The sequence below is a fragment of the Cherax quadricarinatus genome, chromosome 16 (assembly GCF_038502225.1).
Source record: "Cherax quadricarinatus isolate ZL_2023a chromosome 16, ASM3850222v1, whole genome shotgun sequence".
Classification (NCBI taxonomy): Eukaryota; Metazoa; Arthropoda; class Malacostraca; order Decapoda; family Parastacidae; genus Cherax; species Cherax quadricarinatus.
In genome coordinates this window covers 35,148,431-35,174,391 of record NC_091307.1, presented here as the reverse complement: position 1 = coordinate 35,174,391, position 25,961 = coordinate 35,148,431, and the positions used below count along the sequence as shown (strand labels likewise).

The following is a 25,961-nucleotide window of genomic DNA, read 5'->3' as shown; positions in this document are numbered from 1 at the left end:
ATAGGTAACAATGTTCCTAGTATTGTATATAGGTGATACTGTTTGCATTATGGTATATAAGTTACAACGTTTCCTCTCTTGCATGTTCCTGGCACTGTTCTGTGTACTGTACAGTCAGCGTCACTGTCGCAGTGCGCCTCAGTGTGTATGATGAACCGGCCACAATGTCGCGCCTTCAACGTCTTCTTCCCAGGCGTCGCTAAACCCACCAGAAACTTCACATGCCAGATACTGTCCGGCTACACTAACCTGATGATCAACTCTTACACATCTTTCTATTATGAACCTGGTAAGTCCCATCACTGAAGGTCAAACCATACAAATATCTTTGCTATGAACCTGATAAGGCTTCACCTCTATACAAATTATAAATTCATTTCTATTATAAATTCTTTTCAAAGGTATTCTCTAGCCAGCAATGAATCTCTATCAGCGGAACACACCCGGCTATTTGGACACTGAAATATTTTATAATGAACATTTTGTTGGCTGTTTGTTAAATTATTATAACCAAAGTAAAACACTAAATACGTAGGGATCATCCGGCTCCCGAGGAATGGACGATATTCACTTAAGATCCAAGAAGTTTAGTTTAATATGTTTATTATGCACCCCTGACCCATCTTGTGGGCGGTAGTCAAAAGATTACAGAGGTACATAACGGGTCCAGGAACTGGGCCATTTATTTTGGCAACGACATATTTTTACATGTCATTTTGGCTTTTTCACTTAATATTATATTCAGGAGTAATTTCATTAGTAGTTAAAATGGATTTACTCGATTTTATAATATTATCTGGCCGTATATTACTTAGCTTTGTACATAGGTAGGTTGTTTAATTAGTCTAACTGTTGGTGCTACCGGGCTAAGCACCAGTAGGCGTTTTGAGCTGCTCAACCCCTGCTCCGACCGCGTCAAAGTTGGCTGGTAAAGTCTTGCCTTAGTTCCTACCTTCTTCTGGACCAGGAAGGGTCTAGGGAAATATCCAGCTAAAAACCACCATTTTATATTCCGTACATATACGATAGGTACTGTCTGACTTTGGGACTAACACACAAAGAGAGGCCCACGGGCTTTTGCTCCGTTCAATCAGTCCATGAGTCAGCAAAAAGTCGATTTCCTCCTTTAGAGTTGGTGTTTAATAGGGCTTAAGCGATAAGGGGACTGTTTGATGGGCGCAGCTCCTTGGACATCCACGTCGTGTGTACCCAACGTGCAGCGCTTAGGTATTTTTATTTATTTATTTATTTATTTATTTATTTGAACATGATACATAGAAGTACAAAGAAATACAGTGGTTAAGTGTAACATGCCAAAGCCCCTTGTATGCAGAGCATTATGGGCAGGCTTAAAATTAACTTAAGATTAACTAAGAAATAATATATTCAGTGGTAAACATTATTGTAAACAAATAACAATTAAGCACAAATGAGTATTTCAAAGAAAGGTCATATGGTCATTTACTGTGCTGCTGTGTAATCAGTAGAATGGAGTATTCTGTGAGGTAATGTAATTAAAAATAACAAAGTTTGATTGGGTCACAGGGCAAACATTTGTGATACAGTTATTCAGTATTTATTTAGTTGAGGGTGAGTAAGTGATTTTTTAAGAAGAGACTTGAATTTATAAACAGACAGTGTTTCTTTTATATTCACAGGTAATGAATTCCAGATTTTTGGGCCTTTTATGTGCATTGAGTTTTTGCATAGTGTGAGATGGACACACGAGGAACATCAAAGAGTGATATGTGCCTTGTGTTATCGTCATGTGTTCTGTTGAGGTTGGTAAGGAGACGTTTGAGGGGAGGGTTTATATCCGAGTTAAGTGTTCTATGTATGTAGTAGGTGCAGTAATAAGTATGGATGTTTTGTATGGTGAGTAGGTTTAGAGTTCTGAGTATTGGTGGAGTGTGCTGCCTGTAGTGGGAATTTATCATTCTGACTGCAGCCTTTTGTTGGGTAATTAATGGTCTGAGATGGTTAATTGTTGTTGAGCCCCATGTACAAATTCCATAGGTGAGTTAGGGGTAAATAAGTGAGTGATATAGGGCCAGGAGGGCTGACTGTGGAACATTGTACCGTATCTTCGATAGTATGCCTACGGTCTTGGAAATTTTCTTGGAAATTTGTTGTATATGTGTTTGAAATTTGAGTCTATTGTCAAGGTGGATTCCTAAGAATTTTCCCTCTGTGAGCTTTGTGATAGGTGATCCGTTTATCATTATGATAAGAGGGACATCTGTAGCTCTGTTACCAAACAGAATGAAGTAGGTTTTGTGAATGTTGAGAGTAAGTTTGTTAGTCATCATCCAGGTAGATATTTTCTTTAATTCGGTATTCACAGTATCGGCTAGCATGACTGGGCTCGGGTGAGAGAAGACGTATGTAGTGTCATCTGCAAATAGGATGGGTTTGAGTAGTTGCAATGCATTTAGAAGGTCATTTATGTGAACGAGAGAGAGAAGAGGGCCAAGGACACTTCCCTGTGGGACACAGGGACAAACTCTTCCGCACCAGCTGTGCGGAAGAGTTTGCTCCATTTGTGTACACATATTGGCTTCTGTTGCTGAGGTATGACTTTAGGTAGTTGAGGGAGTGCCCTCTTATACCATAGTGCGACAATTTTATGTGGAGCAAATCATGGTCAACTGTATCAAAAGCTTTACGTAAATCAATGAAGATCCCCAGTGGGACTTCTTTTTTCTCTAGTGCAGTGTATATTTGTTCTAGCATGTGTATAATAGCATCATTGGTATTTTTATTAGGCCTGAACCCAAACTGACAGGGGTTGAGTATGTTGTGGGAGATGAGGCAGGAATAGATTTGCTTACGAATTATTTTTTCGAAGATTTTAGAGAGAGAGTGTAAGTTGGATATTGGTCTATAGTTGTTCAAGTCTGGTCTCCTCCTTTATGGATCGGGGTGACCTTCGCTATTTTGAGAACTGTGGGGAAGGTAGAGGATTCGATGGATTTGTTAAAGAGTGTTGCAATGATTGGTGATAGTACTTTTGACGTTTTTTTGTATATAAAGGTTGGTAAGGTATTTAAATCTCCTGTCTTGTTTTTTAGTGTGTTGATAATAAGGGAGACTTCTGTTGGGTTGGTCGGAGCTAGGAACAGTGTGTTCGGGTAGTTGCCAGTGAGGTAGTCATTGGGTGGGGTATTTGAGCTTGGGATTTTATTGGCAAGGTATTTTCCTATGGTGGAGAAGAAATCATTGAGTCTGTTTGCTGTTTCAGTTGGTGGGAGTTGTGGTTCATCTGGTTTTGTTAGTTCAATTGCGCTATTTCGTGATATCTTTTTTGTTCCTAGAATTTCTGATAGGGTTTTCCAGGTCTTTTTTATATATCCTTTTAAGTTGGATAATCTGTTCTCATAATACAATTTTTTAGCCCTTCTTATCAGGCTGGTTAGGATTGACGAGTAACGTTTTGTTTTGTCTCTGGTTATGTGACCCATTCTGTACTGTTTTTCGTATAGGTGCTTTGTATTTATGGATTTGAGGATCATCAAACAATGATGGGTACTTCAGTATCACACTTTTCATTTCTTTGGCTCGGTCGCTGGCCAGATCTTGTAAAAAAAATCGTCCAGGGATCGTAGAACTTGAGTGCTTCTAAGTCGGACTTCTATTCCTTTGAAGCAATCCTCCAAATCCTCTGCTTCTTGCTGAGATTCTAGGTGAATGGCAACGGTTGGGGCTAACCCTCCATAATATCTCTTCAATTGGTTAACATGGTATGTATGGTCCGACTTTTTCCCTGGCGTACGAACCAGGTAAGTCACTTCACTTAGTTTTTTGACTACTTCCAAAGGTCCCTCATATCTTGGTTTCAATGCATGTCCGGGCATGAATTTCTGAACCAATACTTTATCTCCGATGTTGAAAGAGTGAGGGGCCGCATGTTCATCTTGTCGTAGTTTCATTTTAGCCTGGGCTTTCTTTAAGTTCTCTACACCTAAATTCCTAGTGAAAGTGAAGTGTTTCAGCATCAAAGCCGGGCATACCTGAACTGACGGAATATGCCTTTCGGTCCATACATCTCTCAATACTGCGAGAGGTCCACGTACAGTATAAGGGCTATACCTTAAACTTTCCTACTCGCTTTCCCTTACGGCCAGGAGAAGGAAAGGAATGCCCTCGTCCCAGTCTTTACTGAATTGTTCACAGTAGGAATGCATCATCACCGTTTCAACGCTCCTTGGGACTGGGGCCTATAGTTCGTAGCGAGGATAGATCTCATACCAAGGCGTGACATGGCCTCCTTGAAGATTTTTGAAGTGAAGTTTGATCCTTGATCAGATTGGATCTCACGAGGCAGCCCTACCTGTCAGAAAAACTTAATCAAAGCGCGGACTATTGTGAGCGAGCATTTATTTTCCTCATGGGGATGGCCTCGGGGTAACGGGTGGCAGAATCCATTATAGTGAATAGGTATCGATTTCCTGCCTTAATCCTGGGGAGTGGACCTATGCAATCGATGATTAGACGAGAAAAAGGCTCGCCATCTGAGGCGATAGGACAGAGAGGAGCCGGAGGCGGGGTATGAGCAGGTTTGCCGACGGTCTGACAGACCCGGCAACTGCGAAGATGTTCCACCACGGTTTCCCGCATTCTAGGCCAAAAAAGTATTTTGACAACCTTGCCATTGTTTTCCTTACTCCCAGATGTCCTCTCTGGTGGACGGCCAAGTTCAGCAGCTTCAGAAGCTTCTATAGCAAGATCAACTTGATCACATACACTGAACCAAAACTCAATTCCGTGAAGTGCCACCTCATCAATGTCACTCTTCATGGCTTCTAGTGTAATTACAAATAATGCAGGACCCATGTAGTGTTCCATATACTGATAATAGAGAGACATTATTGTCACAAGACACTGCAGCGCTGCCACTTTAATCTGGGTATTCGTTGATTGTGTTGCTTCTCAGACAACCTGCATTGTGAAGTGTCGTTCAGCATCTCTCAAAATTTTGTCTTGTAAATTCTAAGGAGTTGAGAAGATGAAGATTGAGACACTTATGCAACATATGGGAATCTTTAATCAGGAAACGTTTCGCCACACAGTGGCTTCATCAGTCCAATACAAAGTAGAAAGGCGTAAGGAGAGGAGGAGATTGAGGTAATCAGTCTCTCAGCCTGGAGTCGATGTGTTCAGTCCATCAATCTTGTAGAATGTACAGCATAGGACCGTAGATGTGGCTTATATGCTATAGTGAGGTGAGGTGAAGCAGGCGGAGGCGGGGTCATAGTGGTACCATCCACTAGTCGAAGTAGGTCTTCGTCCAAAGGTTGAACAAGTGTTGAAGAATTCTTTGTAACAAGATCCCATGATGTTGCAGTGTCTGACAGTTGTGATGAATGGTTTGAAAAACCGACAAGTTGAAGATTGAGACACTTGTGCAACATATGGGAATCTTTAGATTGATGGACTGAACACATCGACTCCAGGCTGAGGGACTGATTACCTCAATCTCCCCCTCTCCTTACGCCTTTCTACTTTGTATTGGATTGATAAAGCCACTGTGTGGCGAAACGTTTCCTGATTAAAGATTCCCATATGTTGCATAAGTGTCTCAATCTTCAACTTGTCGGCTTTTCAAACCATTCATCACGAGTTGAGAAGAGCTGTTGTTGCTGCCGGTCTAACATGATCATTTGGTTCATCACGTTTCATCCCATGGACAATGGCAGAAAGGATGTTGTTGCTCTGAGCTGCTATAGTCTCTGGTTCAATATCCTGACATATATTTATCCAATTGCTTCTAAAGTCATATCTGTTGCCCCAGGAGCAGTCACATTGGCCACTAACTTGTCAATAAGGTCTGGCCATTGCCCAACAGGGATTTCTTTGAGTGCTATGTAGGCTACAGATATGACCAAAGAATCTTTGTTCGTAACACTGAGCAAGTTACAAAAGTAATGAACTCCAGGTAGATCTGATTACAGTCATGACAAGTTACAAAGGTATTTACAGATTACAGAGGTACATAATAGGTCCAGGGACTGGGCTCCAAAGTTTTGATAGCTGAACAAGGTACAAAGGTAATGAACTCACAAGTTACAAAGATAATGAATCATGTAAGTAAATTTACTTACGTTTATACATGGCTACAATCATGATCAAATTATAGAGTAATGAGCAATTCACACTTCCACACCCGGCCACAACTGTAATGAGTTACTGGTGCAAATATTATTGTTGGATCACACACACGTGGTAATGCTTTATTTACAGAGAACAGTCAGGGTATTTTTCCAGAATGGTCTGTAATATACCACTGTGGATAAAATACTTAGACATATCTTGAACAATTCTAAGTGAGTTGTCTCTGAATGCATTAATTTTATCGCTCTCCAATACATAATGGCGCAGGGTGTGACAATAGTCCATCTGGCAAAGTTTGCATTTCGTTTGGTCTACATCTGGTGGTGGTGATTTAACCTACCAAAGATACTTGTAACCCAGCCGGAGCCGGGCGGTAGTGACATCCAAGAGTCTGCTTATATTGTTAGATGCACCATAGACATGTGGCTCCTCCTGCATGATGGAATGATGATAGATGGACTGACTTGTGTCAATCTCCCTGAGTCTTAAGTCAATAAAATTAAGTTGAAGTTCTTTTCGTATTATTGTTCTCAAACTGATTCCTGACAAGCCAAGATTGTAATCTATCCCCTCTTTGAAAGCATACAGCTTAGCCAATTTATCAGTTCTATCATGCATCTGAAGACCAATGTGAGATGGAATCCACAGCATGTGCACTCTGACTCCACTGTCCACAATCCTACCATACTTGTGTCTGGCTTCTGACACAAGCATGCCACAGTTTATACTTAATGAGTTGAGAGCATTTATGGATGACAGAGAATCAGTTACAATTAAAGTGTCAATCTTAGATACATGGATGCACTTCAGTGGAAGGAGTATGGTAAACAGTTCTGTCTGAAGGGTAGAGGCCCAATTATTGATGCGTGCTCCAATTTCTTTAAGAGAGCAACCACTCTGTACGGCAACAGCAGCACTACCAGCTGCAGCAGTGGATTGGTGAACAGAACCATCAACGTAAATAGTTTGTGAGAGAGTGTGCTTTGTGACTAAGTTATCAATACTGTTTAAGGCATCCTGTTTGGCTTCAAGGCGAAGCTTTGGTTGTGATTTAAGAAGTAGTTTGGTGGGAAATGGAGGAATGGTAGTTTGGAATGGGGTAATATTCCATGGAGCGGAGAAGTGCCGCTGTTGCCTTTCTTGACATAGATCATGTATCTGATTCATGCGTAGGTCGGTTCCAGTTTGTTTTCGATCCATCTGAGGGGGAAGGGGGAGTGTTCACCAGTGCTGAGGAAAGTTTGGAGGGCTTCTGTGCAGGGGTTTGAATGAGCTTGCCTGAGCATATTAACCACAATTAGGATATTTCTTTCAGTAACACGATCTGATGCTTGGAATATCAAGTTATTTTTTGCATATTTAAAATTTTGGCAGTACGAGGGCATCCTAAAATGATCCTCATTGCTTCGTTCTGCAGTTTTTCCAGCCCTCCATCAAGCTTCCAGTCAGACACAAGAGCAAGTAGTGGCGCAGCATAATCAACCAATGATCTAATATAAGCAATACACATCATTTTCACAATTTTAACATTAGCACCATACCTGGGGTGAAACCCAGCCACAGCTCTAAGTGCTCTCAGCCTTTCTTTGTATTGGCGACAAAGTCTCGTTACAACAGGTCCAAGTAGTGGGACCTCAAAACCTAGATACCTGTATCTGGTTACATATTCTAGAAGAGACCCATCATGCAACTGGATCTGGCGAACTCAAGAAAGGGGGGGGGGGTAATTAATTCCTAGGATGGCGTGACCTACATCGGCATCATGAACCTTGAAGGGCGATAATGCCACAACACCAGCCGTCCTCAGCAGTGTCTAATAAATTAGTTAATTATTTTTTACTACACCGCCCGTCTTCCACCAAGGTACAGTAGGGTGATCTAAATACATTCATTATCATTCATCAAATGGCTGTCTTGCCAGAAGAGGATAGATAATCACAATTCAGACAACCCATGGAACCGCAACGTCTCCACCCCTCCTTCAGAGTGCAGACATTGTACTTCACCTCCAACGCTCAAGTCCGGCTAAATGGTTTCCCTGGAGCCCTTCATAAATGTTACCGAGCACACACCCTGACACCATGTCAAACCATGAAACCCACTCCTCTCCACCCATTCTAATCTAACACTTTCACACGCCCTTGCTAGATACACAAACTCCTAGCACTCAAAAACCTCCGTTACTCTCTCCTGCCAACCTTTCCTGGGAGAACCCCTACTCATTCTTCCTTCTACTCTTGATTTATAAATCTTCATGGTCAGTCTATTCTCCATCCTATACTAAATGCACAAACCACCTCCCTAACCCTTTTCCTTTTGAATTATACCTTTCATAACCCCCCACCGTCATTTAATTTCTATCCTCCAAATTTTCAGTATAATAATTCTACTGCATATTGCCCTCAGACATGATATATCTCCATGCCTTTAGTCTCCTCATTGTTGCAACGCTCAAAGTCGTTCCTCACACTCATGTAAAAGTGTTGTTATCTATGTATTCTGGCCCATTTCCGGTGTTGCCCATAAACATCTTTCTTTGCATAAATGCTTCAACACTCTACCCAGGTTTTCTTCTCATTTATGGCTCGTTTCGTTTTTCACAAACACCTTTTACATGTCCATTCCCCAGTATGCAAATACATTAACTTTCTCCATACTCCCTTCAATCTGATATCGAATATGTCTGTGCCCAGACTTTTTTCTTATTAGTCTCATCACTTTGCTGTTCCTATGTTCACCTGTAATTTCATTCTAATGTAGTCCCTCCGATTCAAGAAAAGAGGAACGTATCTCCAAGGCCTTGGATCAAGAGCCATCCAAAGTATCAAGAAGCCTCACTTAAAAGAATACAAAGCAGTAACTTGTCTGGATTTCCATGGGCAAGAGGAAAAGAATCTTCCGGCTCGTAAGAGGCGACTAAAATGCCAGGAGCAAAGAGGTAGTAATCTCTTTTCATGTATTAATTACTAAATGTAAAAAGAAGAAAAACTTTATGAAAGCATTTCTTTTTTTCCGGGTCACCGCATATGCGATGGGAGGCGACCGATGTGTTAAAAAAGAAAAACTAATCTGGAGTGAGGTAGCAAACCATGTCGCCAGCGGAGCATAAGTTGCACCTCTAAAGGAGTGCTCTATAATCACAGTTAGATTTAAATGTACTATTACTAGCGGTGAGGTTGGGTAAGTATGTTAAGAAACTATTAAATAACGGAAATATCACAGTCACTTACATGGTAGCCATTTATATTTAGTCAGACTTATGTGGTAGTCATTTATATTTAGTGAGAGGTAGTTGCCTATATTTAATGGCTATCACTGTAACGAGTTAAAAGCAACGAGCCTAAATTATTTTGTATCAGAAATAGGGTTTAAGGAATTACATATCTCCAATTATAATTTCGGATTGTATATGTCCTCAATAAGTCTAATCCAGGTGATTCATTAGTTGGACACACATGAATATTAGCAAATCTGAGCTTTGGTTCTAAGGCCATGCTTGTTGACAGCAGAGAATGATTGACCTGGGCAGAAATTTAATATTTTATTGGTGTAGAAGAGTTATTAATTGACATACTCGCTCCTGCCAGGTTTTCCTCATTAAGGGCATTGATTAAGGCCAGTGATTGCGCCTTATGCTTTCTCAATAAACTGTATACCAAAATGGAACATAGCATTAAACTGACCATTGCTGGTCCACAAGTTTACAAGAACTAGCAGTATCAGTGAAAGATGTATATTGAAAGATCCCAGTTGCTCCCAAGAGCCCTCTTCACATCCTCACACTAGAGTTGTTTCAAGATCACGAAAGATTGATAAGATGTTCTGCTATATACTAACCTCAGTTATGGTGTCAGACGCTCAATACTGTTGAGTATGGATTGGCTAGCTAAATTAGTAGTTCCGATAGCGCACCAGAGAGTAATGAATGGAGAGGTGGTAGAAACGCTGCATAACTATACCTACGCAAATATTATTTGGTAACCCAAGATCATATAGCTGTAAAGAAATTAGTGAAAAGTTAAAGTATTAAATTCGGAAGGCATGATGGTAGGACACTGAGGTACCCAGGCCCGTTACACTGTGCTAGAAAAGATTACAGAGTAACAGACCGTATGAGATTATGGACATGGGTATAGATTACACAAGTGCGATCGCATTAAAAGACATTTCAGAGAATGGGGAGATAGGACTCAAAAGATGTATTGTTGCTTATTCACTTGTGTATTTACACGTACAGTTTATCTTGAATTTATGAAAGAGATGTCTGCAGAAACATTTCTCAAATTATTCGGTTCTGCCAGATTTTCTTGCCCTTGACTATTATATTAGAAAATGGCACGAACTTCAGAACTGCAAACAGAATCTTCAAGAACATTTTATAATATGAAAATGTGTGAAGTTACCTTGGGAAGGTAGAATGTGAACGTCCATAGCACCGTGAGAACCGTGGAAAGGCAGTTTCTATGAGTGAATGAAGAGGACAGTTACATGCTTCTGGCAGACACTGCAAGCAAAACAATGAATGCTGTACCGATGAGTGACAGACTGTTTTAACTGAAGACGAGACATGAGTAAATAACAGGTTCTTATCTTATGTACAAAAAAAATTAAAGTTAGAATCTCTCTTTCCTAGGCAACTGCGTTTTGGAAGGAGGACGAAACCTTTCCTACAGAGTTGAGCAAGCCATCTGAGAACGCTAACTATCACAGCGCGGAGGGCACCCCTCCCCTTCTTAAGAACAATAATAAACTAATGGAGGTGTTAAAGAGGTGGTCGCTGCATTACAGGAACACTGTTACTGTGCTGATCAGAAGGGTGAAGCATCGAGGGCAAACTGGCCGCTAGGTCAAATAGTATCATTTCAGATGAAGCAGGACAACTAAGGAAGGTAAAGGTGAAAATAAAAGGAATCAAAACTGGTAGAATCATAAGTTGCTGCCTTTTGAAATTCACACATTGGTGGGTGGCCATCATACATTTGAGCGGTCTCTTCTCAGCCAGAGTGACCGGGCGTTCCGTTAAACGCCACTCGCGTCCAGCGCCTACTGGAAAGGCTTGTCAGGGCGCAGATATGATTTAGATCCAATGTCCGTGTTTTTTTTTTTGGCCCCCATAAGTTTAAGTCTATCAGCTAGGCTTAACATTGAATTTCTAGTAAGTAATTAAAAAATCGTATGATACGATACGGCAACTAGCCGGGGATCGAACCCGAGTCATTTAGCGAGTCTCCCGGGAAGCTAGCTAAATTCTTGATGCTTTAGTTCCCTACGATACAGTGCTACAAACGCTACATGTCTAGTAAGTACACCGTACATGCTACTTCTAACACGAGCACAGTGGTCATCTTCCACCAAGTGGTTTCACAGTGGTCATCTTCCACCAAGTGGCCTCACTGTGGTTATCTTCCAGTAAGTGGCCTCACAGTGGCCATCTTCCAGTAAGTGGTTTCACAGTGGTCATCTTCCAGAATACCTGGAGTATACCTGGATAGGGTTTCAGGGGTCAACGCCTCCGCGGCTCGGTCTGAGACCAGGGCTCGTGGTGGATCAGTGTCTGATCAACCAGGCTGTTACTACTGGGAGCACGCAAACTGACGTACGAACCACATCCCGGCTGGTCAGATACTTGCTTTAGGTGCCTATCCAGTGCCTTCTTGAAGACACCCAGGGGCCTATTGGTAATCCCCCTTATGTATGCCTGGAGGCAGTTGAACAGTCCTGGGCCCTAGACACTTATTGTGTTTTCTCTCAGTGTACTTGTGGGGCCCCTGCTTTTCACTGGGGAAATGTTGCATCTCCTGCCGAATCTTTTGCTTTCATAGGGAGTGATTTTCGTGTGCAACTTTGGTACTAATCTCTCTAGGATTTTCAAAGTGTATATTATCATGTATCTCTCTCGCCTGCGTTCCAGGGAATACAAATCAAAGGACTTCAATCGTTTCCAGTAATTCAAGTGCCTTATCGTAATTATGTGTGCCGTGAAATTTTTTTGTACACTCTCCAGGTCAGTAATTTCACTTGCCTTGAAATGGGAAGTTAGTGCACAGCAGTATTCCAGCCTAGAGAGAACAAGCGATTTGAAGAGAATTATCATGGGCTTGGCGTCCCTAGTTTTGAAGGTTCTCATTATCCATCCTATCATTTTCCTAGCAGATGTGGTAGATACATTGTTGTGGTCTTTGAAGGCGAGATCCTCTGACATTATCACTCTCAGGTCCTTCACATTACTTTTTCGCTATGCTGTATGGTTAGAATTTGTCGTAATACATGATATAGTTTCAATTTCCTCAAGTTTTCCATGTCTGAGTAGTTGAGATTTCTCTTCATTGAGCTTCATATTATTTTGAGTAGCCCATTTGAAGATTTGGTTGATGTCCGCTTGGAATCTTATTGTGTCTTCGATGAAGTCACTGTCATGGCAATTCGGGTGTCATCCGCAAAGGACGACACGGAACTTTGGCTTACATCTCTGTCTATGTCAGATATGAGGATGAGGAATAGAATGGGAGCGAGTACTGTGCCTTTTGGAACAGAGCTTTTCAACGTAGCTGCCTCAGACTTTACTCTGTTCACTATTACGCATTTTGTGCACTATTATACCATGGTCACACTTGTCGAAAGCTTTTGCAGAAGTTTATGTATACTACATCTGTATTTTGTTTATCCTCTATAACATCCAGGATCTTGTCATAGTGGTTTAGTAGCTGGCACAGGCAGGAGCTACCTGCCATAAACCTATGCTTTCTTGATAGTTGTGACAGGATCCATAGGCATAACACCAGACACAAACATCTCTATGACATTCCCCGTGTTCGACTAAACCTTTACAAAAATTCAATGTATTTCAAAGGACCTAAAATCTGGAACACCCTACCTGAAAACTCTAGAACTGCAGACACATTCATCACTTTCAAAACTACAGTTAGAAAACATCTTATCTCCCTGATCCACCCCGACAACTAACTACATGATAACCACCTGGTGGTTCACAATTACACTCACTCACCCACTGACTATAAACCCAGAAATACTAATCCTAATCTTAAAATAATAAATCCTAACTAGTTATAAGTTTGCCTATGATACTCCAATATAGACACTTTGTATTGTGCCAAAACAAAAGCATTCACATTGCTAAACTCACAAATTATGATGTAGTCACTTAGCCTTAATACCATAATCTGTAAGGATTTAATGTTAAGAATTAATCTAAGTCTGCTCGAAATGACTAGCCATGCTAGGTGTCCTAGTGGCCCCCTCTGTAATTAGTATTTTATAACATGTAAACCACACAATACCCAAAACTTGTAAATCCCACATTGTAACCATTATAGAGAATAAACTTGAACTGAATTGAATTGAATTGAATGTTGCCTGGGTTGTGTGACTGATGGGTATCTAGGTGGTTGGCGATCTTGTTTCTTAGAACCCTTGAAAGGATTTTTAATGATATTGGATGTTAGTATTATCGGTCTGTAGTTCTTTACAACGGCTTTACTGCCACCTTTGTAGAGTGGGACTATGTCTGTTGTTTTTAGTGACTGTGGGATGACCCCTGTGTCCATGCTCTCCCTTCACAGAATGCTGAAGGCACGCAACAGGGGCTTCTTGAAGTTTTTGATGAACATGGAGTTCCATGTGTCTGGGCCTGGGAGAGAGTACATGGGCATGTCATTTATTTTTGAGTTGACCAAATTATGCGTCTCGTTCATATAGAATTCATTTGGATTGTCGACCCTTAGTCTGCGCAGCGGCTCACTGAACACTGAGTCGTGCTGGGATTTTAGTATCTCAGGGGCCAAATACTGTATGTTGTTTTTTCCTTAGATTTGGCATAAGAGAAGAAGTATTTTTTTTAATTTTCCTTTATGGCTTTTAATTCTTCCTGCGAGTCTTGTCTCCTGTAAGATTCCTTCACCTTAAGTTCGATATTTGCAATTTCATTGATCAGTGCCTCCCTTCGTATTTCAGATATATTTGCCCCTCTCAGTAGCTCTGTGACTCTTCGCCTTCATCTGTATAGGAAGTGTCTCTCTCTTTCTAGTTTACGTACATCTTCTCTTTCTTTTTCTTAATGGAATGTGCCTTGAGCAGATCTCAAGAACCACAGAGTTTATTTTTTCTAGGCAAAGGTACGGATCCGTGTTTTTAGGATATCTTTCCAGTTGTTTCATTTAGGACATGGTTGACTTTTTCCCAATGTATCCTTTTATTATTGAAATTGAATTTTGTGAAGACACTCTCATGACTGATCACATTTTGCTGGTCAGGAGCCCTGTGCATATATGTCTGTACCTCTATTATGATGTGATCTGAGTGCATTGTCTTTCATACGGTTATATTACGTATCAGATCGTCGTTGTTAGTGAGGAGGAGGTCCAGCGTATTTTCTAGTCTTGTAGGCTCTAATATTTGCTGGTTTAAGTGAATTTGGTGCAGAGATTTAATAGCTCGTGTGTGTGTGTGAATTTTCATCTGAGCTGCCTCCTGGGGTGATCTCTGCTAAAATATTATTTGCTACACTCCTCCATTTTAGGTGTCTCAAGTTGAAATCTCCCAGCAGCAAGATGTTTGGGCGAGGAGTTGGGAAATTTTCTAGACTGGTCAATTTTTAACAGGTGCTCCCAGAACTGCTGGGAAGCTGCATCTGGAGGCTAGTATACAACGACAATGACAAAGTTTTGGTTTTCAATCTTTATCGCCAAAACTTCAACTGCATCATTTGAGGTGTTTAGTAGTTCTGAGCAAATGAGCGACTCTATGACGTACAGGCCAACCCTCCCTTGTTGTCTTTTTAGTCTGTCGCATCTGAATAGGTTGTAACCTGGGATCCATATTTCGTTGTCAAAATGATCCTTTATGCGGGTCTCTGTGAATGCTGCAAACATTGCATTTGACTCCGTGAGCAGTCCCTTGATGTTAGGAATTTTGTTCTTGTTGACATCTTAAGACCCTGCATGTTTGCAAAGACAAATGTTATACTGATGGAATTTATAGGGATTTTATTTACTGGCTCTAATATCTGTTGTTCTGGAGTGGAGGCCAATGACTGTGTCTGCTCCAGAAATGTTTTCAGTTGGTATAAGATGTCTGTCATTTTTTGCCAGTCTTTTTTCTTTCCTGAAACTAAAAAAAACAATTTTGCTGGAAGGGTTATGGCTCCCCTCTTTGTTTCCCATAGTCTGGCTGGTCTATGTCTTCTTGTACCCTTTCATGGAGTGAAAAGTGAGACATTTAGGGGTGAAATAAGTTACAGGAAGGGAAGTTACACCCTCCTATTATCGTATGGGTGCGGTATTTTTTGGGATGATCAAAGGTGCACGTCCCACTTGTTTTATCAGATATACCATGCCTGCAGATACCCAAGTTATAGAATATGCACAGATTGGAATTTTCTATGCTAGGATTTTTTTTGTAGTTGCATTCGCTGCTGGTGTGTCAACACTATTCCCTGAGGCATCATCCTCTTTTGTTCCATCTCCAGCAGTATTGCTATTTTGTACCTCTGTAAACTGAATAGCATTGTTTTTACCTGTTTCATGACCAGGGCCACTATCTCCTTTTTTTGCACTGTCCTCCAGGACAACACTAGCACCCTCAGGAGCACTGTCTTCCAAGACAGCCCCATCCAACCCACCCATTTTATTTTCCCAGCTGTCATACCAGGCTGACTTCTCTTTCAAGAAGGATATTTTATAAGTGCTCATGTCTTTTAATATAGATGTAATTTCATCATACAGGTGTATCTCGTTTGGGCAGACCCAGAAACATTTCTCTGATTTTATCTCAAACGTGGAAAGTGGTTTAACTTTCCTGCACAACCCATGGGACCATTTACCACAGAGATTGCCAGCAATCCAGGCAAGACTTTGTCCGTTACCCTTTCTGCAGACTACACAGATTTTCGTAGTGGTCATTTACAACACTTTACAACTCTCCTGACTAGCTAATCTTTAGCTAAGGATTAAGGAGTTTATTTCTTTGCTTAGTTTATAATGTGTAATTACAATATTGATTTACTGCTAAGTGCAAAGAAAGCCACTATTATGGCGAGGCATTTCGGGCAGACTAAACCTAATGCTTTACAGACTACTTAATACTAGACATATGTATTATAGTTGGTTCGAATTGACAATTGTATTTATATATCAACAGAGGTAGTAGTGATTTAGCAGTAATTAAATTAGCAAGTAGTTGAATAACAAGTTACAGTATTATATTTTAGCACATTATACATAATGAGATTGAGACCATTTTAGTTTTGAAATAATCTTATAAAATTTGGCAATTTTTGAGTTGATTGTGGCGATAATATATAGTGTTTGTGTTTTTAATTTTGGGAGATGAGGTGATAGCTAAGTAGAGCCTCGAATTGGTGTGCAGGCAGCTGGGGCCCTTTTGTATCTTCAGGCAATGAATTCCAGATCTTAGGGCCCTTTATGAGCATAGCATTTTTACATAGCGAGAGATGGACACGAGGGATATCAAAAAGTGTTTTGTGTCTTGTGTTATGTAAGTGCGTTCTGTTGTAGTTCTGAAGAAGGAGTTTGAGAGGGTTTTATATTGGAGAATAATGTTCTGTGTATGTAGCAGGCACAATCATATAAGTGGATATTTTGCATGATAAACAGGTTCAAGCTCTTAAATAGCGGTGGGGTGTGTTGCCTGGCGTAGGAGTTTATAATCATTCTCACAGCAGCTTCCTGTTGTTTAATTAAAGGTTTAAGGTAATTTGCTGTGGTTGAACCCCATGCACAAATACCATAGGTGAGGTAAGGGTAGATAAGAGAGTGGTAAAGAGCAAGAAGTGCCGTTTGGGGTACATAGTACTGTATCTTAGAGAGGATACCTACTGTTTTGGAGATTTTTTTTGGGAAATATGCTGTATGTGGGTCTGAAATTTAGGACAGCTGTTAAGGCAGAGCCCTAGAAATTTTCAGTCAGTGTCTTGAAATGGAGGAACCATTTATCGATATTTTTAGCTGAATATTTGCAGCTCTGTTTCCCAACAGTATGAAGTAGGTTTTGTCGATATTGAGAGTAAGTTTGTTGACCGCCATCCAAGTGGATATTTCTAGCAGCTCATCATTTACAGTGCTTCTAAGTATGGTTTGGTTTGGGTGAGAGAAGATATAGGTAGTGTCATCTGCAAAAAGAAGTTTAAGTAGTTTGAAGGCATTAGGGAGGTCATTGATGTAAATGAGAAAGAGTAATTGTCCAAGGACACTGCCCTGGGGGACTCCAACTAGAACAGGTTGTGTGGTGGAGGCAACACCATTTGTATATAAATACTGGCTTCCATTGCTAAGATATGATTTTAGGTAATCGAGTGAGTGTCCTCTGGCCCCGTAATGTTCAAGTTTTAGGTGCAAGAGATCGTGGTCAACTGTATCAAATGCTTTCCCTAGGTCTATGAAGAGGCCCAGTGGAATTTCCTTTTTTTTCTGCGCCGTATATAGAAGCTCGAGCATATGTATAATTGCATCATTTGTGCTTTTGCTTGGCCTAAATCCAAACTGACAGGGGTTAAGTAGGAGTAAACTTGCTTGTATATTATTTTTTCGAAGATTTTAGATAGAAGGGGTAAGTTTGATATAAGTCTATAGTTATTTAAATCAGTAGGATCACCTCCTGTGTGGACTGATGTAACCGTTGCTGTCTTGAGTAGGGCTGGGAAGGTTGAAGAGTCATTGGAGCTGTTAAAAAGTGTTACAATAATGAGTGACTACAAATGAGAAGCTTTTTTATATATAAATGGTGGTAAGCTATTTAGGTCTCCTGCCTTGTTTTTTAGTGTTTTGATGATGAGTGAGATTTCAGTAGGGTTTGTTGAGGTTAGGAGAAGAGTATTTGGGTAGTTACCAGTGAGGTAGTTTTTTGGTTGTGTTTGAGTTTGGGATTTTGCTTGCTAGTGTTGTTCCTACAGTGGAGAAAAAGACATTTAATTTGTTGGCAGTATCCGTCGGTGGGATGAGAGGTTCATTAGGTTAATCACGTTTTTTTCGATGCAGTTTGCTATTCCTATAATTTTAGAGAGGGGGTTTCGACGTCTTTTTCATATCCCCTTTTATGTCATAAAATCTGCTTTCGTAATACATTTTTTTTGACCATCGTATTAGATTTGTCAATGGAACTTAGGATGCTGTTTGTAAGTCAGGGGCTGTTTAGTCTCTTGGCTGTGATCTGTTTTGTTTTTATTGGACAATGTCTGTTATAGAGTTTTTTTTTTTTTTGCAAAATACTTTTTACACATTCGTGAATATCGAGGCTCGGGTGCTAGCTCACTTTGCCAGTCAATATTAATTAATGCCGAAATAAAAGTATTTACTGATGTTTCGTCATGTAGTCGGAAAGATTATTATTATTACTATAATCAAGGGGGAAGCGCTAAACCCGGAGGATTATACAGCGCCTGGGGGGGGGATGTGGAAGGCATTCAGGCTTAATTCGGGGAACTGGAGCACAGATCCAATTCCCTAAATCAAGAGCCCCTCACCAACATCAAGGAACCTTCCTTGAGGGGTAGTCGGAAAGAGATCTTGTGTCCTGTGGGAGTTTACATAAGTTTGTTATGAGAAAGGTGGAGTTATCTGTGATAATGCCGGCTCTTAGTGGGGGTAAAGTGTTAGTCCAGATATTGTCAAGTAGTGAGGCACTTGTCTCGGTAATTCTTGTTGGTTTGGTTATAGATGGTAGGAGTTAGCAGTTGCTCATAGTGTAAGTGAATTCAATTACTTGTGGGTTGTGTTCATGGATGAAGTTAATGTTGAACTCACTTGTAAGTAGATTTTTGGACTTAAATTTTGCAAATGTATATTCACCGTTTTCATCCTTGGTGCAGGTAGATTTGATGCATTCAAGTTCATCAGAGCAGTAGATTGCTGTGCCATCTCCTATTTGGTCGGACCTACAGTTGTGTATGGCTGTGTAACCAGGAATAGCAAAGATGCTTGCAACGTCACGTTTAAGCCAGGTTTCAGTGAGAGTTTTGATTGACATACTGGTACATAGAGAACTGAGTAATGCTAGGAGGTCATCAAAGTGTTTACTCAATGACCTAACATTATAATTGAATACTGTTATATTATTGTTGGTACTGAGTAATGTCTTGGCTTGACTAGCAGTGTAGTAAAGGCAATTATTGTTAGGATTGTTTATGCCATTTAATAAGAGGTTGATATCAGGATCGATGTTAACATTCATATGTCTAATGAAGAATGTATGTACTAGTAATTGTAACATGCACTATTAACTAATAAGAAGGACTGATATATTGACTTAGACAACTTGTATAAAAATATTGCACGGAGTTAGGACTTAATATTACAATGGAACTAATATAAAGAGCTCACAAAAGGCAGTAAAAAGTATAAATATCAAAGATCTAAGAAATGAAAGAGCAATAAATATACAAAGCTTAAAATTAAAAAAAATACTAATTGAAAGTAAGGGGAAGGAATAATAAAAATAATAAAAGTAAAAATAATTTTGACCAAAAAATTTTAAATGTAAAGTTGGAAGCTTATTTAATACAAAAATGTATGACAGTAATAATGGGATTCAACAAATCTGGAAACAGTAAGATAGTAAAATTTGGTGTTTAAAATTACAAGTAAAGCAATAGTTGTAAACAATAGAGGGCAGTGAGCTGCACCTGGGAGTCTGGAAGGCAGACTGTCAGCTGTAATTAGGCCTATAACAACAACTACTAGAAGTATTTAGTTGTCTTTAATAGTTCTTCTGGTTAGGCTGGCTACGATAGGCTTATTATACTAAAGATTTTAGATACACATATATAGTCATATATATATTGGTATATATACTTTAGTTTGACGTAAGACAAACTTACTGCTGTTAGCAGTAACTGTTTGGTCTTTGGTAATGGCGCCTAAAACCACGTCAACTTATGAATCCGGTCAGAAGATACCTTTTTTTATGAATCCGGTTGGTGTTAAGGGCAACTTTTGAATTTGGTCATTGATTCTTTTATTTTTGGCTGTATCCATTCAGTAGATCACTTATTTTTTAACTTATCCGGTGTGGGATTTTGGACTAACTCGTGAAAGGACTATTGGAATATTATTTAACAGTAATATGTGTTCAGTTTGATACAAGAAGTATAACTTGCGTGTTGGAGAAACCTGTGACTACTGGCAGCTGCTACTATGAACGGTCGGTACCTCTGACACTCTTTATTCCAGCCTGAAGTTTTGGGCACTTACACATCACTGTTTAACTCTAGATCTCTACCTCCGTCGCATTAAATGCTATTTTATCACTAACGTTGGCTATGGTAGGACAACTAGTGAAGATTACTGCAAGAATATTTGCCTTCCGTTGTGTATATTGCGACCATAAGTAACTGTACTCGTATTTCAATAAAAGAAGAATTTTCTAATTTTCGTCACTTCACCAAACTAAATACCATTTTGTTACTGTTATTACCTGTGGCAACACTGGTGAAGTGGTTTCTGGATCATAAATGGTCTTGTGTTGCTGCCTTCACTCACAACTCTACACTGTTGCTGCCTTCACTCACAACTCTACACTGTTGCTGTGTTGCTGTCTGTGAAGGCTTACTCAGCCCTGTAACAACTTCAGACAGTATTACCAAGGCTGGCTCCTCCTCAGGAAAATTAATGAATAGAAAAAGAAATAACAGACAAACATAAACACTATTATATAGAAAATATAAAATGTAAAACACTTAAATATGAAATATTAATCCTACATTAAAGAAAATGAAAAATGAAAAATATAAATAACTGAATTCAACGCTAATGTAGATAGGGGTGTCTGGTGTTGGTGACACTGTTGTTGAAATCGTAGCCGTTGCTGATGATGGAGGGGGGGTCGCAGGTGTTGGTTACGACCCACTGGCTAGTTCTTCACAGTAGATAGAGCCTAGAGTAGTATCCCGATGACAGGAAAGCAGGTTCTTTACCGCTGCAATGATGTGGGGTTACGTCCAGCAGTTTCATACAGGTGCACCGGTAATTCAATCCAAAATGGGGAAGTCTCTGGACGTTAGTCCTTCTCCATCCGTTTTTCTCGTTGATTGACAGGTGACCCTCTCTGTCATCCAAGCTGAAAAGATAGACAGGTTACCCACTGCTTAAAAATCACTCTCCATGGCAAATACAATACCCAAAAGATGTGGTGATTATTACAACAGTCAACCTAGAGCAAGACTGAAAGGATTAAGTTTATTATTTGTCAAAAGTGAAGCTTTCAACCAATAAATCCACTAGAATATAAGGCAGGCATGTACTTACAGTAGCTGTGAGTCGAGTGATATACTGTTTGGACCGGAGCCCCACACGTCACCTCTCGGGGGGGGGGGAAGAGGGAGGGGAGGGGATAGCAGGAGCTAGACTGACCCTACCTTAACAAGCTGCCGGCAGTCAAACTATCACTTTCAGGGAGGGGGAAAAAAGGCGGGGAAAACGAGAGCTTGAATTACCCTACCTTAACTAGTAGCCGGCAATGAAACTATTGTTACTATATTGCTACTCCTATCTATTGAACTTTTCCCTCACACTGCCTTCACTCACAACTCTACACTGTTGTTGTGTCGCTGCCTTCACTCACAACTCTACACTGTTGTTGTGTCGCTGCCTTCACTCACAACTCTACACTGTTGTTGTGTCGCTGCCTTCACTCACAACTCTACACTGTTGTTGTGTTGCTGCCTTCACTCACAACTCTACACTGTTGTTGTGTTGCTGCCTTCACTCACAACTCTACACTGTTGTTGTGTTGCTGCCTTCACTCACAACTCTACACTGTTGTTGTGTTGCTGCCTTCACTCACAACTCTACACTGTTGTTGTGTCGCTGCCTTCACTCACAACTCTACACTTTCACTATTCCTCAAGATTGTGTACTTTTATGTAATTCAGTAGAAATTTTTACTCAATGGTATGACTGGACTCTAGGTCAGGTAGACTAGCAGGTTTAGGAAGAGTACTAATACGAGCTGACCTGTGTGGTAGGATCTTGGCTACTGCTGCTGTTTACAATACCACTTAACTGTCTATTAGACCTATCACCTCCCTCTTAATTTCCATCATAACATTTATTTTGGTGTCTTATCTATACACTACGGTACCACTGTGATATACATTATACCACTGTGTATTACGCTCTTAAGTGATTTCACAGTGGTCATCTTCCACCAAATGGCCTCACAGAGGTCATATTCCACCAAGTGGCCTCACAGAGGTCATCTTCCAGCAAGTGGCCTCACAGAGGTTATCTTCCAACAAGTGGCCTCACAGTGGTCATATTCCACCAAGTGGTCTCACAGAGGTCTGTGAGGGAAAAGTTCAATAGATAGGAGTAGAGAGGGAGTATATAGTAACAATAGTTTCATTGCTGGCTACTTGTTAAGGTAGGGTAAGTCAAGCTCCCGCTATTCCCGCCTTTTTTCCCCCACCCCGAAAGTGATAGGACTGCTGACTGCTTGTTAAGGTAGGGTCAGTCTAGCTCCCGCTATCCCTTCCCCTCCTTCTTCCCCCCCCCCGAAAGGTGACGTGTGGGGCTCCGGTCCAAACAGTAATCACTAGACTCACAGCTCCCAGCACTACTGTAAGTACATGCCTGCCTTGTATTCTAGTGGATTTATTGGTTGAAAGCTTCACTTTTGACCAATAATAAACTTAGTCCTTTCAGTCTTGCTCTAGGTTGACTGTTGTGATAATCACCACATCTTTTAGGTATTGTACTTATCATGGAGAGTGATTTCTTAAGCAGTGGGTAACCTGTCTATCTTTCCAGCTTGGATGACAGAGAGGGTCACCTGCCAATCAACGAGCAGAACTGATGGAGATGGACTAACGTCCTGAGACTTCCTCTTTTTGGATTTAATTACCTGTGCACCTGTATGAAATTGCAGGACGTAACCCCCTCATCATTACAGCGGTAAAGAACCTGCTTTCCTGTCATCGGGATAGAATACTCAAGGCTATACTGTGAAGAACTAGCCAGTGGGTTGTAACCAACACCTTCGACCCTCCCCCCCATCATCGGCAACGGCTACGATTTCAACAAGCAGTGTCACCAACACCAGACACCCAAGTTTTATGTTAGCGTTGAATTCAGTTATCATTTATATTTTTCATTTTTCATTTTCTTTAATGTAGGATTAATATTTCATATTTTAGTGTTTTATATTTTATATTTTCTATATAATAAAGTGTTTATGTTTGTCTGTTATTATTTCTTTTTCTATTTATTAATACTGGTAATACTGTCTGAAGTTGTTACAGAGCTGAGTAAGCCTTCACAAGTGGCGACCTTGCCAGGATCAACTCTACTGAATCAAGATTCAACTCCATCTCGAATCTACCATTGGAACTTAAACGCCGCATACCACAGACGGTTACCACCAGCCATGAGTAATCATTCTCTATGGTAGGACTACAGTACAGGGATTTAAAAGATTTGGTGATTGTTATGGTCTCAATTTATTGTAAGTCAAGTCAAGGCAGGAATACAAGTTAATTCTGCCATCTATTTTTGTGTGAGCTTGAAACACTTTGGAGGATTAGACTCTAATGACCCGAGATTTTCCAGTGACAATTTGTTTCATTGAGCTCTTTATTATATCAAGGGAACTGTCATAGGACACTCTTGATTTGTTGGTGAGAAGATTGGATGGTCAAGTGACCCCATTCTACTTACTGTTTGCTCGGAGCCGGCATAGAACCCTTCGTTTTAATTAATACATATTGTTTAATTGAAGCACGGATCGAGCCCTCTGGTTTATTTACAGTTTGAGCGGAGCAGGAATTGAACCCTCCGTTTTCTTTAATACCTGTTTCATTTCCCCTGATAGTTTAAGTTATTCTTGCAAATATGGAGGAATACCAGTTTTGGATGAATGCTGGAAGTAAGTTAGGAATAACAGGGAAAAATTTAATCTTTCATTAGTGCTAAGATCCAGGAAAGACTTGAAAGAGAGAGAATTGAGAGAGGAGAGAGACAGTTAGAAAGGGAAAGAGAAGAGAAAAAGGAGAAAGAGAACCTTGAAAGACAGGAGAAAAAGGAGAAAGAGAACCTTGAAAGACAGGAGAAAAAGGAGAGAGAGAGAATTGAGAGAGAAATCCAAGAAAGACAGTTAGAAAGAGAGAGAGAAGACAAAAAGGAGCGTAATAGACTTGATCGTGAAGAAAGAGCTAGAGTACGTGAGAAACGGGCTAAAATACGTGAGGAACAGGCTAAAATAAGAGAACTTGAGGAAAGAGCAAAGGATAGAGAAGTTGAAGAAAAAGCTAGAGAACTTGAGTTAATAGAGAGAGAAAAGGATCGCGAGCTCGAAAAATCTTGCCTTGAATTAGAAAATAGAAAGTTAACTCTTACACAACAACAATTAGAGGAAGAAGTAATTGAACATCATGCAGCTAGTGCACATATTCCAACACCTAATTTACCTCCCATCACAGAGGGGGAAGACATAACTTCATACATTATCAGGTTTGAAAATACCGCTACCCTCTGTGAATGGCCTGCTGACACCTGGGTTACCAGGTTAGGAATGTTATTTTCTGGTACAGCTTTGAATATCTATGCAACTTTGTCGCAGGATATTATATGTAATTATAACCTACTGAAGAAGGCAATCCTTAAAGCATACCAAAAAACCACTAATTCTTCCAGGAAAGATTTCAGGTATGCCACCTTACAGCAGGGCCAGAACTTTCAGCAGTTACAGGTAACACTCTTTCGTTTGTTCGACTTTTGGATAGAGAGTTCAGGAATTGATCACAGTTATGAATCTCTTAGAGACTTCATGGTTGCTGACCAGTTCCTGACAGCTCTTCCTCACCAGATACGAACATTCATTAGAGAACGTAACTTGATTAAAGCTGAGGAAGTTGCTGAGGCTGCTGACCTGTATGCTGAGGCTCACAATTCCTATAAAGACCTAAAGGGATCGAACCCTAAGGGCAAGGGTTCATCAGACCTTAAGAAATCAAAGCCTCTAGTGGAAAGTAAAAATGACTTCTTTTATTCCTGTTTGTCATTTGTGTGGTGTTAAGGGACATAAACGTCCAGATTGTCCTTCTAAGAAGGTCCAAAAAGTTGGAAGATGTTTGAAAGACTGTAATGACCAAGCACCCTTCTGTTCAGGAACAATTAATGGACTTAATGTATCTACCATTTTACGAGACACTGGATGCACATGTATTGTCATTTCTGATAAGCTGTTCCCTAACCTTAAAGAAACTCATTCCTCTGCTATACTTTCAGACTACTTGGGCCGTATGGACACTTTTCCTACCATCCGTTGTTACATTAGGTCTAATTGGTTCACAGGTTGGTCTGAAGCCGTACTAGCTCCCATCACTTCTTGCTCCGTACTAATAGGTAATGTAAAAGGTGCCATTCTTCCTTCTGAGGTTGACCTTTCATCACCAAAGGTGGACATAAGTGTTTCAGATCCTCTTCCTGTAGAGTCAGAGAAGCCCCTCGAAAGTTCAGATGAGACAATGTCTCGTGAGATTCATGTGGGATTAAAAAAACAGTGATGCTACTCTCGAAACCGAGGTAGTAGGATCACCGGTTCACTTGTTAGATGAAAGTGAAGATATCACCTCCGATACCATAAATGTCTTGACTAGGGCTCAGACCAAAGCCCAGGTTTCTCCTACTGTCCATCCTTTGATTTTCCCTGACTTTAAGCCTTTAGATATATCGAAGGACTCCTTTGTCAATTTCCAACGTAATTGCCCTTCTCTTCAGAATTGCCATAATGCCGCTAAACAAAATCAAGTTATCCAAAGGAAAAACTTTTCATATAAATTTGAATATATAAAAGGTATCTTGTACAAAAAATGCCGAGAGTAA

The 25,961-nt window shown here is 40.3% G+C and overlaps 1 protein-coding gene across 1 annotated transcript in view; it reads left to right on the top strand.

Moving 5' to 3' along the window:
* Positions 1-25,961, top strand: part of LOC138852783 (uncharacterized) — a 63,906-nt gene that overhangs the window by 12,537 nt on the left and 25,408 nt on the right. Inside the window, exon 2 of the mRNA XM_070085657.1 lies at positions 62-289. Coding sequence (XP_069941758.1) covers positions 62-289 — 228 coding nt within the window. The remainder of the gene's footprint in view (positions 1-61; positions 290-25,961) is intronic.